Source organism: Citrus clementina, unplaced genomic scaffold (genome assembly GCF_000493195.1).
Source record: "Citrus clementina cultivar Clemenules unplaced genomic scaffold, Citrus_clementina_v1.0 scaffold_1, whole genome shotgun sequence".
NCBI lineage: Eukaryota > Viridiplantae > Streptophyta > Magnoliopsida > Sapindales > Rutaceae > Citrus > Citrus x clementina.
The window spans coordinates 23,336,973-23,354,474 of NW_006263303.1; the positions used below are offsets into that span (position 1 = coordinate 23,336,973).

Below are 17,502 nucleotides of genomic sequence, written 5' to 3' on the forward strand. Positions count from 1 at the left end.
GTTGTTTTATTGGATAAGTAATTATATATTTATCTGTAATTTAGAAAGGTCGCTGTCACCATATAATCATTTAAAAGCACATAATAACACGTACATCTGAATTGTGATTGCATGATAATCTCAATGGTTTTTTTTTAGCAAGAATTTCTCTTAGTCGGCATTTTGCATGATGTTTTTTTTTTATTAAAGATGAGAATTGAAAGGTCTTTAAAAATATATATACATATGATGGAAGCTAAAGGCAAGTGGGATGGACAAGATAGCATATTTATTTTTGTGGTCCCTAAAGGTTTTCTCATGAAGCCAAAAATTTTCTCGTCATGGGCCCTCAATTTTCCAAATTGGAGGTGAAATTCGTTCATATTATTGATTTCTTTTTTTTTTACATTTACCATATTATTGATTGATTTTAATTATGTTGAGCGATAAATATTTGTAGTGACTTGACTTCAATGCGGAGAGAGTAAACACCTTTATCCCGTGTTATAACACATATATAATTGTAATAGTTTGATCCAAAGCTATTTTGATTTGTTCAAGTTATTGTTTTAAGAGAAATTATTAGCCATATATTCTTAAATGACATTCGTATCAAACGTATTATAACACTTTTCACGTATATCACTCGTCTACCCTAAGTTGACAAAACACTTCTGTTGTCCACAAATTTGTTAACTGTCATTAGAAAGTTAACATAATTGTGACAAATTGACTATTTCGCCCTTAAAACTCAAAATGAAGTAAAAAGATAAATTTACCCCAAAAATTAACATAAATTTTCAATACACACTTTTTTTTAATCTTGTTATTAACAATATATTTTTTATTAAACAAATATGAATTATTAATGGTACATATTATTAACAATTATCCATAAAAAATATTCATATTATACCATAAAAAATTATTAACAACATATTATTTACAATTATACATATTATACCATAAAAAAATTCAGTTGGAGTTTGGAGGAGTAGATCTTCAAAAATTTAGGTTAAATTTTGAAGAAGTAGATTCGGTTGTAAAGTAGCTCTTTTTTTAGCAATTATTAATAATTATCCGATAAATAGGATGACATGTCATTTTTATCAATATATATCATATGACATGTCATGTTTTACTAGGTAAATGAGATGACATATTTTTTTAATCAAAATTTCTTCCATCTTAAAAGATTTTATTACCCTTATGATGTCAGCACTTGCAAACGGTAGTTAACAGATTGGTGGACAGCAGAAGTGTTTTGTCAACTTAGGATATACGAGTAATATACGTGAAAAGTGTCGTAGCATATTTGATACGGGTGTTATTTAAGGATATATGACTGATAATTTTCCTTGTTTTAATGATTGATGTAGGTCTGATATGATATCTATTTTTTAGTAATGCGATCGTATCATTATTAATCTCATCAAAGATTCTGTAATAAAATTCTGTACTTGGGTGAAAGACTAATATCAATGATTGAAAAGTTATTATTTTATATAAGTTACAAGGCTAATGCTAAGTTACATGCATGTAAATGAGGGGATCCAAATTACAATATTATAATTTTTAAGTATCCATAACTGTACCTTAAACAAATCCATAATTGATGCCGTTTTTTATTTGACTTACATAAATAAAACGCAAAATTTAAGTACTCTCCGGGGTTCACGTGAGGTTGAAGTAGGCTGACTATAATATCATTTCTATTAAATTATCATCAAATCCTGCTGAAATTGAGGAAGAGTTTGAATTTAACTTGTTATGTTCAATTAATTTTATAAACCAATCATGCGATTGATATTATAAATAAATCATGTGACTTTTTATAACGTGCGGCTGGGTACAAAGTTACTAGTTGCGCCCTGCAAGTAACATTAACAGTGACAGCGCCTTGACGTCAGCCATGACGCGTCGCTACAGAACCGCTCCATTGAATTTAGCCCTCACAATGGTTAGAAAGTTGACGGCGGCCTGTAGTAACCGTCACTTCAGCGTACCTGATTCCTTTTAGACCGTCTGATGTAAGTGATTACATCTTCCAATAGTTTCGGTCAAATTTTTGGCCGTTTATTTATTGAGGAAATTGTTAAATTTTTCTCTTACGATATGAAGCGAAGTTTACCATGATTTTGAAATTTAAAAGTAATGTGATTAACGTATAGTTGGTTCAAATTGAACCTTAAGGATAAAAGAAAAAACTGTTTTTCTTTCTCCTCTTTCTTAAGTTCGATGAATATTGATCCATGAACCAATGCAGAAAAAAGTCTAAGAATTTTACATTATCTAATCCGAAATGGAGAATTAGGGTATAATAATAATAATAATAATTGATAGTAGTTCAGGATAAACTCGTTAATGTGCAAATGTTTCATTAGTTCCAACACCATCATCTATTTTTACTTTTTAGGACACTCAAGGTTTTTTTTTTTTTATAAGAAAATATGGAAAATTGATCGGCTGGTATTGTTGTAATTCACACAAAGCTAGCTAGACCAATTTAATCATTAATGTGTGGACCCTCCAGTCATTGTCACTTGAAAGGGGTTGTGCTTCGACCAAGTGGGTGTCTCTTAAACAAGCTGAATGACACTTGCACGATAGCATCAAGATATTTGAACTTTAATTAGAGGCCACTTAGGCCTTAGCTTCCGTTAAAAATTGCATCAAGCTGTTATGTATGTATGTGAATATCCGGGGAAAATATGGAATGAATGAAGTATCATAAGAATAGGAAAATTTGTAACCTTAACTGTTAGATTTGTAATCTTCAGTGTTTAACGTTTCAAATTGATCAGTAAATAAACTCGGAAAGAGGTTAGGTTCAGTAGTTACAGCACGTTCTCTATTATTTTTGCATTGGGTATTTGGGTTCACTATAATTGAAAATTATTGGAAGGACCTACAAGGTGCGTTGTATGGTGTACCAGATTCTTGACAGAACCTTTTAGCTAGTCAAAAGCTAAACAAAGATCTTTCTAATCATGAAGCCGCCCTTTATGATGAAAGGAGAGGAAGCGAAGTCGCCTAATAAGAAAAATAGATTTTGAAGACGCCCACTGCAATGTCAGGCAAGAATACGTTCCTTCAACTAATGATTCGAAGCATTTTATTTTGTGTATGCTTTTTTATTGATTTCAAGCGCAGACTCATGAAGGAGAGTCACTTCATTGGATCACAAAATTTATCACTTTATCAGCACTTTTTAATTGGAGCAACCTCTCTTCTTCCTCCACTTCTCACCACTTGTGCTTTGTTTTTTAATTTGGAAAAATATGACCATTGATAGTGGACGCCAGCAGAGATGGCTCAAGCTATATGGACTATGGTGACCCGCAGGCTTGTGCAGTTATGCATCGGCTGAAAAGTAAAAATGCTAATTCAATTCATTTGTGCTAAACATTTGCTTCCAAGGGAGATTTTTAGCTGGGTAAATTTCGGATTATCTTCTTAGGAATTAATTATTTTTAAATTATTCCTTTATTTTTGAAAACTTTAAATTAGTCCCAAAATCTATTAAATTTAATTGTTGGCTGACTAATTAAAATACAATAATACCCCTTCTAATGAATATGTTAACTTAGTTTGTTACATATATTATTAGAGACATATATACTTGTTTTTCCAGTGCAATATAAAGAAAAAAATAGCATATATCATCCATTTTTTCTAAACTAACAGATTGATAACTATGTTTAGGGATAACTTGAGATTTTAACAAATGTGGAGGTAATTTAAAGATAATCAATTCATGAAGAATATAATCTAAAATTTACCCTTTTCAGATTAGCGAGCAAGCAAGAATGCAGAATTTTTCTGTATATCGTACAGATGGAATTTACACCGAGTGAGTGGAAAAGATTTGCGGTCCTTTTATATGCAGCAGAATCAAGCAATAACAGAGTTCCTTCATCCTGAAATCTGCATATCGTTCTGAAAGGGGATTCGAATTATGTCACATTTTGCTTAGTACAAGAGAAAAGTAGGCATAAAACAATGAATAAAAAAGCTCCTCAGAACCATTTCAGTTGGTGGTCATAGCCCTGCCATGCATATATGAACATTATCAATTGATTCAAAATAGTTTAAGATACTTCAGGTTTTCAACCTATATTTTGGTACACACCCAAAACAAAATTTGATCGAAACTTTAAGAAAATTGTAATAATGGTACAGTAGTTCTACATCAAAGCTTGACCTCTACATCTACGCCGGCAGGAAGGTCCAGTTGCATCAAGGAATCTATCGTCTGGGCAGTTGGGTATAAAATGTCAATGAGGCGTTGGTGAGTTCGGATCTCAAAATGGAACCTGGCATCCTTGTGCACATGTGGGGATTTGAGAACACAGTAGATCCGCTTCTTGGTCGGTAATGGCACAGGGCCCATGGTCTTTGCATTGGTAGTTCTTGCAGCATCCATTATCTGCTTGCAAGAGTCCTCGATCAAGGGCACCCAGTAAGACCTAAGCTTGATTCTGATTTTCTGCTTTGGTGCCATCTGAAAACAGAAATATTTTGAGTAAGTATAAACATCTACAAAAACAATTTTAAAGAGAAGCATCTGCTTGGTTCTGGATAAGAATTAAGAATTATCCAGCCACTAGGCTGTGCATTTGTATCAATTTTAACATCCTCAAAAAGAAAATGCACAAGTAAAGGCAATTAAGAACTTTGGTCGGACACCCAGTTATGAATTTTGCCACAGTAGGTGTCAGATGAGAGAATTTATTAACACCTTCACCAAATCATCCTCCATTAAATTGTTAAAAGTTGAAAATATTTAGGCCTAATGAAACTCTGAGATCCATTCATTACTGAGAAGATTCCATTCAGAATAAGTGATCAAGAATATTTGTTGACAGCAATCATGTTAGAACAGAGCTCAATCATAAACAAACTAGTGGCATCCTACATTCAACATTAGGAGAAAGGGGATACCCATTTGGATCATTGTTTTAATTTACAGACTTCATGGTCTCTCATTTAATGCCCATGGACCATATCCAGTCAAGCGAGCATCTTTAGATTTTGAAAGAATATGTAAGGAAGTTGAGCAAACTACAAATATATTAGAAGCAGATTGCATGATCATAGACTAGTAACAGGACAAATACAGACGTCAAGAAGCACATTTTCTACTGTATCACAACAAGATCAAAATAAGTCGTTATGAAAGGATTAACCATACACAATCCTCAAACATGGATATTAAACAATGCATTCCACTATCATGAAAATTCAATTAAGTTAAACAATCACAGTGGAGGGGAAAACCTAGCACATGTATGGGGTTCATCAGAACAAATTCATTGAACCTTACCAATTCATCTCTCTGGTTTAGAATAACATGAGTATCAAACTTTTACCCATTTAGAAAATTTAGAAATATACCTGGTCTGCACCTGAGCTGACACTGAGAGTCTCGGGAACTTCAGCCTGTAGCACAAAAAATCAATGTTTTAGTTATCTCTCCATATGATTATCAATATAGTGTAAATGAAAAATTCAATTTCAAACCAGAGAAACGATCAACCCAGTAAGTATAACAGACATATTGGACTCAACTGATGAGGAGATAATCTATCCATGATCTTTTGCCGCATTAGGTTAGCTATAAAGCAAAAGCATTACTGCAACCATATAACTAATCTCTTTCAAACAGTGAGCATAACGTAAGTAACCAAATTAAAAACACTTCCCCCATTTTCTCTGTAACTAAAAATCGTATGAACAAACCAGACTACAAAAAGTCAAAACTCAGTGAGACAAACAATTACATTAAGCCCAAAGGAAGGATTAAAAAAGGTCAAATATCTTTCATTTCTTACATTTCCCGGCAACCAAACTAAATATGACTAAAATACACAAGAGGAAACTTAACCACTAAACCAAATGATTAAATTATCCTCAACAGCAAACAAAAGAACAAGAAATCAAAACTTTCTCACTTTCCCACATTTTCTCAGCAACCAAACGGATCAGTAACTAACATTACACCACTAACCCTCCCTAAAAAAATAAATAAATAAAAAATAAGAAGCCAGTAAGGACAAACCTCAACAGCAGAACTTTCTGACCCAGCTAGGGTTTCAGGAGCGGAAAAAACCCTAGTATTTGTCGTTGAAAGAGGTTCGAGTTTTAGCGTATTACCGGCATAATTTTTCGAGGGAAAAGATACGGAAAAAACAGAGCATTTTGAATTTGAGGAGATGGGTACGGTTAAGGAAGGGGAAATTGCTGCAGATAATGAAAAAGTTGCCATTTTTTTAGTTAGATTTTTTTTCCTTCCCTTTCGTTGTGAAGACTGAAGAAGAGGAAGAAATTCGTACAATGTTCACTCTACTTGCTTTGCTCTCTGTACAGATTTGCAGAATTATCCAAGAATTTCTTCTTTTTTTTTTTAATTTTCTCTTTTGTTATCCGTGATAAATCGCCAACTGTTTTAGGCCAAAGTGAAAACCCTTTATGAAGATCTTCGCTTCGGCCCTTTAAAGATTTGTTTGGGTTGGGCTTCTCCTTCCAAACTCCTTTGTGTATAGCCACTTGGCCCACTTCCATAAATATATATTTTGTTAAATAATAATTCAATTCTTTCCTTTTTAGAAAAAAAAATTATTAGTATTGATTAATAAATAAATCAGAAGAAGCTCTTTAGGGCCCGCAACTTGGCCTTACTTTGTGGAGACTAGCCTCCATCTATTAAAGTTGAAGTGAAGTCTAAAAAATTTGATCAAATAAAGAAAAATGGGATTGTTAATTTCTCGCTACTAAAATCAATGTATATCATGAGCTCTCCAATTTTCATAATAGCCAATAATTTATCTAACAACATAATTTATATAGTGTTGCCCTTGTGTTTCAAATATGCTTTTATTCATATTTATCCTAAATTAATCAATGAAAATTAAAATAATAATTTTAAGTACTAAGAATGAAAAAATATATTTTTCTTATATATTTCATTATTTTAAATAGTTTTCTTATAATAAATATATATTTTATATTTCTAAGATAAATTATCAAATAAATGACATATTTATCCTCTTTTCCTTCAAATTTTTTATACTAAGTAGATTTTTTGATATTATGAAAACTATATGGGATTAATGGTACATATTGATTTCAATAGAGGTGAATTTGACAATCTCCCTAAAAAAATAACATTCTCTCAAACACACATAGGAAACTCAAATCTCAATCCTAACTCCTAAACAAAGATATTAAGAGACGTCCTTTGTTTAACCGTGATTTCCATAACAGTCTACTTATTGAACAAACAATCATAGCACATTTATTTATACCTCTTTAAAATAAGTTGCACTCAAATTCAAATATACATCAAATTCTTTTCAATCGAAAATTTTTCATCTCAATTTTAGAAAATTGTAAAGACTAATTGATCTAATCTTCAGAGTACATTATAACCTCTATAAATTAATAACTTCTATTATGTATAATTTTTTTTGGGGTCCCAACTTGGGCTAATAGGCTAAGGCCCCGTTTGGTATTGAGGTGTTGTAACTTTTAAATTACAGTTGTTATGAAAAAAAAAATGTTGTAATTACAAAATAAAAGTTAATAATATATAATAAATATAATTTTTAAATGAAAATTTTAATAAAAATAGAAAAGATATATTAAGTTTTTCATTATATAAGTATAAAATCAAATCAACTTAGCTTATAAGCTCTAGTAGCTAATGTTTATCAAACACATTAATGATGTAACTTTTAAGCTACAATTGTTCCTTCTCAACCTCAAATAAAGCCTAAATTACTAAGATAATACTCTTTTTGAAAAACCTTATATAACTCTATGATCCCACTCTTATTATAAATTACTATTTACTTTAAAAATCGTAACTATAATTATTATAATATTTTATTAAATAAATTATGACTTTATTGTTACTCATTTTTTCTTGAAATTTAAATATAGTTAGTTCTTATCTGGCATCTCTAATTTTATTTTTTATTGCTTCTACAAGTTTCTAGGGTTGAATTCTCAAATTGCAAGAATTTTAATTTTTTTTTGCTTAATTTACTATATAGTTATGGGATTAATTCATTTTTAATTTATTAGATTAGTAAAATACAACAAATTTTTAGTTGATCAACTTAATATCAATTAAATATTATATACACTCTAATAAATTTATAATTATTAATTTATCTATTAATTAATTTTTTTTTAAATTAGTAAATTTTATATGTTCCTGATATTATTAATTTATAGAAAATTTTACTTGTAATAGAAACAAAAGATTTACTTCTTCCTTTGTCTATAAAGTTTTGTATAATATTTTGCTTATCTTAGTTATCACATTACACCCGCATACATCCCAAGTAGATATAATTTTAATTCAAAGGTTCTAATATTATGAGTTTGTTGAAAATATGAAATCAAACAAATTTTCATATTTTATTTGGAGTAATAATATGTTTACTTCCTTTTCAAAAAATATATAAATATACTAACTTAGTTGAGATATTTAGTTTAAACATATAAATCTAATTCATTGCCAATAATGAACCTTATCTAAGGATGGATGACAGAAAAATAAGGGGAAAAAAATGAAACAAGGACCTAACTTTGTTATTCTAATTACTTGATTAATTCTCTGTTGATTAACTAAACATTCGTAGAAAGAGTGTTCAATTTATGTATTACACCAGATTCAAACTCGAAGTGTTTTGATACTTTTTTTCAGTTTCATCAGCTAAAATAACAAGGAAGCATAACCGCCATTTTGCTTTAAAAGTGTTTCTTTAATTAACAACTACTTGCGAACAAACCACCTTCATCTCCTCCATGATCAAAAACTCCCCATAATTGTGTGACCTTCCTTTTCTTTTAAGCTTCATTTATTATTCTCATTTAAGCACAGAAGTTTCATGACTAATTAAACTCTTTCAATCCTTTTGAACCTTAAACTCTACATTATCTTAATTTCCTCAATCTTTGTACAAACCACTTCTTCTTGAGCTAGTGTTACTAATTTGACACAATATCTGTATATGCTTTCTTTTTCGCGCAAGCAAACGTTTTTAATAAATTAAACCAGGTCTCTTCTTCTTACATTACATTGCATGCGCTCCTCAATTTAATACACTCACCTCACTTTCACACTCTTTCATCTTCCATCAGAACTTCAAACTCTCGAAACCAAAAAAATCCCACGTACAAAACATGAAAAATCTAGCAGTTTGCTTGGCTTTTTAGGCCGGCAAAAGCACTTTTGGCACTCACAAGTTAAGGTTACATTATGGGCAGAAGTGCTTTTCTTGTAGCTTTTGCGGGCTTTCTCCTCATTGTTCAGGTGAGTTTATCACAGCATGAAGCAGCTTACAGTTACAGAAGAAACTTTATAACTTGGGATGATCTGAAAGTGGATTGGCAAAAAGCTTGGCTTGATACAAGAGAGAGTGTCAATAGGACAAGGCTTATAATTGTCGACAAGAATGGTGGTGGCCATTCAAGTACAGTTCAAGGAGCAGTGGATTTGGTTCCGGAAAATAATTCTGAAAGAGTTAAAATCTACATTCTCCCTGGAGTCTACAGGTGTCTTTTGAATTTTAACATGACCTGAAAATTTGGCCTTTTTTTTTGGGTTAGTGGGAAATTAATAGCAATGACATGGGTACTTGAGCGGTTACATCGGGGAATTGTAACTGGCTAAATTTGATCAGCTTATGTTGTAATGTTATTATTTGAAATTATGCAGGGAAAAAGTGACAGTGCCACAGAACAAACCTTATATCTCATTCATTGGACACGAGCAACGAGCCTCTGAAACAGTAATCTCTTGGCACAATAAAGCATCTGATAAAGATAGCAATGGGATAGAACTTGGAACTTATAAATCAGCATCCGTTAGCGTATTTGCTGATTTCTTCTGTGCAACTGGGATTACTTTTGCGGTAGTTTCTTCAAAATGTCTTTATTAGCTTTATAATTCAAAACGTATTTTTTGTCTATGCATAATTGATACATAATTTGATGGGGGGAACGGTTACAGAATACAGTAGTTGCAGTACCTGGAGGAATTGGGATGCAAGCTGTAGCATTAAGGCTTGCCGGTGACAAAGCTATGTTATATAAGGTTAAAGTGTTGGGAACTCAGGACACACTCCTGGATGACACCGGATCACATTACTTTTATCAATGTCACATACAAGGAAGTATAGACTTCATATTTGGCAGAGCAAGATCACTTTATCAGGTTTTTTCCTTTTCTTTTCTTTTTTTCTTTTTTCAATCCGTTTATGCCAAAAATTGGAAGCTTTGTTTACGATTTCTAGTACTTGGAAGTAATTTGCATGTGAAACAGGATTGTGTGCTTCAGTCAATTGCTGAAAAATCAGGAGCAATAGCGGCTCACCACAGAGACATTCCAGATGACAGTTCCGGGTTTTCGTTTGTAAATTGTGTCATCAATGGAACTGGGAAAATTTATTTAGGGAGAGCCTGGGGAAATTATTCAAGAATAATATACTCATATTCTTATCTCGAGGATATCATATATCCCACAGGATGGAGCGACTGGAACATGCCTTACAGAGACAGGTATAAATTTCACTACAAAAGCGGATAGACAAATTTTCATCTTTTTTTTTTTTTTTTCATTTTTGTTGAATACTAAACACAAATTTAAATCTTGTGTTTGCAGGACTGTGGTGTTTGGTGAATACCAGTGCAGTGGAAAAGGAGCTGATAGAAGCCATCGGCCATCATGGTTGAAGAGTTTGAGCTATGAGGAAGTACAGCCATTTCTGAATGTGACATTCATTGATGGGAAGGAATGGCTTAGACTATAATAGCTCTCCTGGCTGAAGCCCTCAATTTGTTAATTCTTTTTACATCTTCATTCTTTACTATACATATCCTCCTCAATGCAGGGGAGCTTGTTGGGTATACATCAGATCATAGGGCCAAACACAGACAACTTTGTGCAGTTTCTTTCTCTCGGCAGCACCCCGACCCATTTAATTATTCCTTCCCCTTTCTTTCATTTCTTTTCTTGTTCGTAAACAATCTGCACGGTGGGTGTTAGATGAAATGCAACAGTACATGTTATCGTCACTTTGATAGTGTTTTGACCTTGAGTAGATTGTTACATATGCACACTTGCTGCCTGAGATGAGCGGTCTTCCATGAAGAGCCGTACTTAACAAAGGACAGAGAAACGAGAAAACGTGAATTCTTCCATTATAAGAATACGAACTTGATGTTACAAAGTACCAAGTAAGAAGCAATTGTGCAAGTCACTGATGCACTTGTCACTCCAACAGAGCTTCTTAACGAAGAAAAATTAATGCCACCCCCAATTCTAATACAATCAGCTAAAATATAAATCCTAAATATCTAGCCTCATTACTGTACACCTACCAAGGCCAACAAGTCAAAACAAAAACATAATGACTTTCAATATTGCCAGAGCCACTATTTACAAACACCACGACCACCGAGATCGAACCCCCACCAAATCAGACAAACAATACTACCACCTATCATCATCAACTAAGGCATTTCAAACTTCTGTAAAAGTTTCATGCAGTCACTTCCATGAGTACTTCTGTAGTTCTAGAGTCATTATGCCCAGAAGTTTCAAAAACTTCTGCATCTACCTTGCCACCATTGTCATCATCATCTTCATGTTCATCATTACCTCGGGCATCATGTACTTCATCACCGCTGGCATTGACATGATCAACACCTTGGCCACTACCTTGTTCTAATGATGGAGCTTTCTCCTCATTGACACAGTCCAAGTCTTCTGGAAGCGTATCAGAACAGGTTAAAGAAGCTAAGTTCGGTTTTCCCTCTTCGACAGTATCAAGCTTTGTAGTAATAGGAACTTCAATACACGAATCTAAGCCATCAGACTTGACATCATTGGCAATAGTTGAGGACAATGAAATTTTATTTTCCGGACTAATAGTATCAGATATGACTGAGAGTATGTCAGGTTTGTCCTCAATATCAACCCATTGATCCCCAACCCAATCTCTGGAAATTCTTAGATCCTTTTTGTTTACATTCAAGAATAGGCTTTCCCCTAACACCAACAAGATGATCATGTTAGCAAAATGGGAAAGGTGGAACATAAAAATGAAACGGAATAATTAAAAGAAAAGGGACAACAGATTTCATGGTAGACTCTTAAAATAAGCATAAAAGTAGTGTAAGCATACCAGGAAGATAAACTTGCAGATTGTCAGTGCTAGAACTATCAACTCCAATTACAACCCCTTCCCACCAGCCATCACTCCACCATGCATCAACTGCTGTCCCAATACCAAGGGAGAGATCTTCTCGATTGTCAGGAGGGGTTGGTCGTATTGTTGGGCGGCCAGAGCACCTCATGCCAAGTTTATCAGGTTTAGCCACTTTGTAGACTGGAATCCATTCCTACAAATTGAAGAAATAAATAACTTTTTAGAAAAGATTGTGAATTAAAAGGAGCAATAAAACATACGAAGGCACATAGGAATATACATGTTCATGTTAGAGCTACATTTGTCACATTGCAATCTGTAGCCATTGAACACAACAACTCTTACACTAAAGATAGAAAAGGTAAAACCACCAAAGGGAAGAAGAGTGTGGGAATAGATTTCAAACTAACACAAAAGAAAAATATTTTAGCAAAATTGATCCCAATATTTGTAAATCTGTCTTGCAGCTCAAACATTTGCAAAATATGACCATCGGCTTAATTTCTATAAAGTGTAGAACGCTATTTCCAACCATGGATTGAAATCATTCGTTCTGCATTACATTTCCAATATACATCTGCCAGTACCTATTTTTCCATGAAAATATCAACTTAGCCTATAGTCTGTTCTGAAATGCCAAAGCATACCTCAAGATTGCCAGATCCATCTTCATCCTGCACATCATCATAACGGACTTTCATCTGCTTCTGAGACACCTGCAGGACTATACACCTGAACCAGCAGCCTCGGATTCCACTATCTTGGCAGAGCAACTCTATCTTTGCATTGACCTTATACATTGCACTATACCAAGGCAGGAACTCAATATGCTTGAGGGAAAGCAAGCTCATGCCTGACAAACCACATTTCAACTTCTTGTAAGAAGGTTTGTAAGTCATCAGCTGTGAACCTCTACCAATTCCAACTGTTGAATTATCTGTCAGAAACCTTTGACTCCCTTTAGCACGTCTAGTTCTCTTGATTCCCAGCTTTACATTCTCACCTGCTGTTGTTTCATCCCCAACCCCAGTTATAACATGACCCGAAGAATTGGTCTCTTGTAAGGTATTGGAATTTAAGAGAGAGAGAATTGGTTGATCATGATAGCCATGTAGTTTACTCAAATCAAAGGGCTTCAATCTGTTGCTTCTAAACTGCCTAGTGCACAAATGTACTCTGGCTAATAAAGCATTTGGAAATGCGACCAAACATTTCTCAAAATGTTCACGAGTTAAGACTGAGGCAGAACCATCTACACACTCTGCACTAATAACCTGTGAATGAGGTGTGATGAAAACCTCTTTTGGATGAGGATTACGTAGAGAGACAACGCCCTTCACTTCCTGGTTGTGGTGGAACCACCTGACTTTGACCTTTTTCTGTCCCTTCTTATCCTCATACATATCTTCCAAATAGGCAACATAGTGATTCTCCCCCTTAGCCATGACAAAGACAAACGATTGAATCTGCACATCAGAAGAAGAAAGAATGTCAGGGTAATAAATGATAAACAATCAACATGTAACATCAAACAAGAAACTTGTTGCCATTATATGTTAAAATGCACGTGAGATTTATAACATAATGTAAAACTAAGCCAAATAGGGAAATAATTATTGGAAAATCTCTGCATCAAACCCTTCGGTTCATGTCACAAATGCAACAATTATGAAATCATCTCAAGTCTGCTAGGGATACCAAGTCAATATTCAAAAAACTGAAACTTTTTGAATTTCTATAAACATGGGATGAATTTTAAGAGAGGAGACCACATCTCACACTTTGTACATATAAAGTTTCAAATAACTTTGCCTTCCCTTTTGATTCATTTGCAGATACTTACTGATATTGTAGTCCCATTCCTGCAGAATGCAGGGAAATGTTTGAGCTGTTTACCACATGTCCATGCAACACCAGACCATACAATGTCCGAACTCTGTCCATTTATATTCCTGGAAAGATGACCCTGCTAAGAAGGTGTCAGCTAAAACTTCGAAGTATTAATTATCAATCAACCAAAGACCAGCAAAAGAGATATACCATCTCATCTGGTACTTGGACCTTCCGAGCACTGACTCCATTCATTGGACATTCCGGAGATCCTGAAGCTTGTGCTAAATCATGTTTGGGAGATTCTGAATAGCAAAGGTATCAAAGCATAAGATTCTAAATAAATATAGCAGCAATGGTCGCAAGAATATACAACACCATGAAGAAAATTCATTGATATTATATGATGATTAATAAGTTATTGCTGATACGGAGGACCAGCAAAGATGCCAAGTTAGAGCATCCAGCTCTGGTGATGCTGTCGAATTCAAAATGTGGCTCTTATTAGTAAATATTTGACATAAAAATTAAAAAACAAACAATCAACATGAAAATGAGAAAAACATAGGGTATAATCTTTGGCCTTTACATATTATTCAAACTTCAGAGACAATCCTCGCATTGTTCAGTATTTAAAGACACAATATGCAATGGAACAAATACGGAGGAATTCAAAAATCTGATAAAAGGGCTGATACATACTGGACCAGTCTCCCTGATGATGCTGCTTAGATAGCATAGATGTTAACCAATCAACAACTTCTCTCCGTGACCTCCATTTATAACCGGCATGCATGGAATTTTCAGCACCATAAACTCGCACAAACTCCTCAGCTACAACATAGAACATGTGCCTAACGCTTCTCTCAGTGCCCACAACAGCCAATACGGATTCTCCAGCAGAATCCTTCAAAAAGTAGTGAACTACACGATTGCCACGCTCCTGTGAAATAAATTCCTCTTTCCACTCTACAAAACAATGACCACTTCCAGACATTTTGACACCAAGAGGGGCCGCACACAGTACCTTTAATCTAATTTTAATTACAAAGCTCCAGATATTCAAAGACCAAAATCTACAAAAGCCATAAACTTAAAATACCCAAAATACAATTAGAAACCCTAATTACATCCCATATAAGCCCTCCAATTAGCTACATATGCTCTAGAAAATCAAATACAACAAAAGCAGTTAGCTCCAAAACCAACTCTCTATCACGAATAAAGAAAAACCTCACCATCTAATCGAAGGACAAAGAAAGAAATTTTTTAACCCTAGTTATTGATAAACCTTAACACCACCATGAATTAAGAAGTCAAACTTAAAGAAGCCTAACAAAGAGAAACTGTGAGGTAGAAATAACTGACCAGAAAGCAGAAAAATCTATGGTTTGAAGATCTGAAAGCAGATCAGAAACCAAGTCAAGAAAACTAAGGTCCAAGTTTGAAAGCCTTGAGAAGCACCAGGTTAAGGCTTTGACTGAGTTAACTAAGAGAATCATGAAGAATATTAAATGGGCATCTTATTTTTGGCCCAAAAACAAAACCTTGAATATCACAAAATGAATCTTTACAAGCACTTTCGACAGAACTAGAGTTGTTGGTGATGGGGTTGAAGGTTTAAGAGAGTGGTAAAAGAAAGAACTTTTGCCTGTACGCTGAAGTGAAACGTGAAAATGAAAAAGAGGCAGAGGAAAATGAGCTGTGCGAGAAAGAAAGTAAGGAAAAAGTAGCCATTTCCGGTGAGAAATTTGAAGAGTTGCAGAGGTTTGGCATGGAAATGATGAATAAGAGAGAGAGAGGGAGAGAGAGGCTGAGAAAAAGGTAAGCTAGAATTTTATTGTTGTAATAATTATAATAAAGAGAATTAATTATATTTGTAAAATATAATAATCTAATGCCCACCTACCTGGAAAAACCTTTTTGGGCCGAGCCCATTTCTGTCATTTGGGTTTAAGGATTTTGGGTTCATTGGGTCCTCACACTCAGCCACGAAGACAGCAGTGAAGAGTGATGATTGACTTTTTTGCCCAAAAAAAAAAAAATTGCATTAATTTTATTTTTTAAATATCTATTTGCTTACTTATGTGGTAAAAAAAAAAGTAAAAAAATATATTATTCTCCAAAAGACTCTTCAAATAGAAATAAATTAATATTATTTTAATTAAATAAATATATTTTTCAAATGAAAAATAAATGATAATTAAATAACTTCTCTCTCTCCCAAATAAAAAATCATAAAATATAAATTAAAGAGGGAGAAAACAACTCTCTAATTTTGAAGAGAGAGAATTATTTTTTATTTAAAGAATCTTAATTAGAGTGTTTTTTAGAGTTTTAAATGCTGATGTTAGAGCATCACCAAAAGACTCTTCAAATAAAATTTTATTATTTATTTGAAGAGCCACATCAATATTTAAGGCTCCAAAAGACACTTTAATTAAGATTCTTTAAATAATAAATGATTCTCCCTCTTCAAAATTGGAGAGTTGATTTCACCTTCTTCAATTTATATTTTATTACTTTTTATTAGAGAAAGAGAGAAAAATGTTTAAATTGTCATTGATTTTTCTTTTTAAAAAATAATTATTTGAATAAAATAATATTAACTTATTTTTATTTGAAGAGTCTTTTGAAAAATAATATATTTTTTCATCCTTTTATTTGCCACATAGGTAAGTAAATAGATATTTGAAAAGTAAAATTTATAAAGACTTTTGGAGATACTCTAACTCTTCTTTAAATAAGTAATAAAATTTTATTTGAAAAATTTCTTAGAAATGCTCTTGCAATGCTTGATGACTTTGGCTGAATTGAATCAATTACGATCAAATTAGGTCAATGAAGCTTAAACAATTGAATTGAGATCTGAAAAAACTGGTGTTTTAGCCTTGGTAGGGAGAGGCATCTCGATTCTGTATTCCTTCTTTTATTGCCATAATTATTATTATTATTTTTTCTCTCATTTGTCATGTGCCTACTGTTGAAGCAAAACTTTTGTTATGGTATACTCATGTTTTTGGGTTGAAGCAAATGTCTTCTTCCTTTTCCCAATACATGCATTTTCTTTTTTTTTTTTCTTTTTTTTTGATTACACGAGACTATTGCTCAGATTACAACTCATATACATGAGACTATTACTGATATTTACAAATCAGACTATTACTGAGACCAACTGACATCAATGCTAATGGAGCTCTGCCCAGATTTTAGCCCTCACAAATATTCGAGGGATGTCTACTCCTCACTCATGGGTAAGAGAGAAAACTACCTTCACTCAAATTAATTGAAGAAGGAAATACCCCCACAATATTTTTGTGGGGGTTCGAACTGTTGCCCTCCAACTTGGAGGGCAGTAGCCCTGGCCACTCGGGCTACTGCCCGAGTGGTTAATACATGCATTTTCTGAGCCCCAAAGAAACACTTTTTATTCTGACGATTTCATTTCTTCAAATATCAGCCATCCGTT

General features: G+C 33.4%; 3 protein-coding genes across 5 annotated transcripts; 1 reads left to right on the forward strand and 2 right to left on the reverse strand.

Moving 5' to 3' along the window:
• Positions 1–3,998: 3,998 nt before the first annotated feature.
• Positions 3,999–6,389, reverse strand: LOC18055122 (30S ribosomal protein S10, chloroplastic). Its single transcript, XM_006452499.2, has 3 exons — positions 6,041–6,389; positions 5,377–5,421; positions 3,999–4,483 (listed from the first exon to the last, which is right to left on the reverse strand). The coding sequence occupies exons 1-3, from the start codon at positions 6,245–6,247 to the stop codon at positions 4,172–4,174; spliced, it is 564 nt and encodes a 187-aa protein (XP_006452562.1). The 5' UTR covers positions 6,248–6,389; the 3' UTR covers positions 3,999–4,171.
• Positions 6,390–9,250: 2,861 nt separating this feature from the next.
• On the forward strand, positions 9,251–11,074 carry LOC18055123 (pectinesterase QRT1). Its single transcript, XM_006452500.2, has 5 exons — positions 9,251–9,546; positions 9,710–9,905; positions 10,004–10,207; positions 10,316–10,551; positions 10,655–11,074. Exons 1-5 carry the CDS (start codon positions 9,251–9,253, stop codon positions 10,800–10,802), a joined length of 1,080 nt encoding a protein of 359 aa, XP_006452563.1. The 3' UTR covers positions 10,803–11,074.
• A 95-nt stretch (positions 11,075–11,169) lies between these two features.
• Positions 11,170–15,873, reverse strand: LOC18055124. 3 transcript variants are annotated; one of them, XM_006452502.2, is made up of 6 exons: positions 14,736–15,873; positions 14,244–14,338; positions 14,047–14,169; positions 12,851–13,669; positions 12,180–12,396; positions 11,170–12,043 (listed from the first exon to the last, which is right to left on the reverse strand). In XM_006452502.2, exons 1-6 carry the CDS (start codon positions 15,028–15,030, stop codon positions 11,535–11,537), a joined length of 2,058 nt encoding a protein of 685 aa, XP_006452565.1. In that variant the 5' UTR covers positions 15,031–15,873; the 3' UTR covers positions 11,170–11,534. The 3 variants fall into 3 exon arrangements, with proteins under 3 accessions (XP_006452565.1, XP_024048249.1, XP_006452564.2); XM_024192481.1 differs by having other exon boundaries at positions 14,047–14,172; XM_006452501.2 differs by having other exon boundaries at positions 14,047–14,155; positions 14,736–14,824.
• Positions 15,874–17,502: the final 1,629 nt, after the last annotated feature.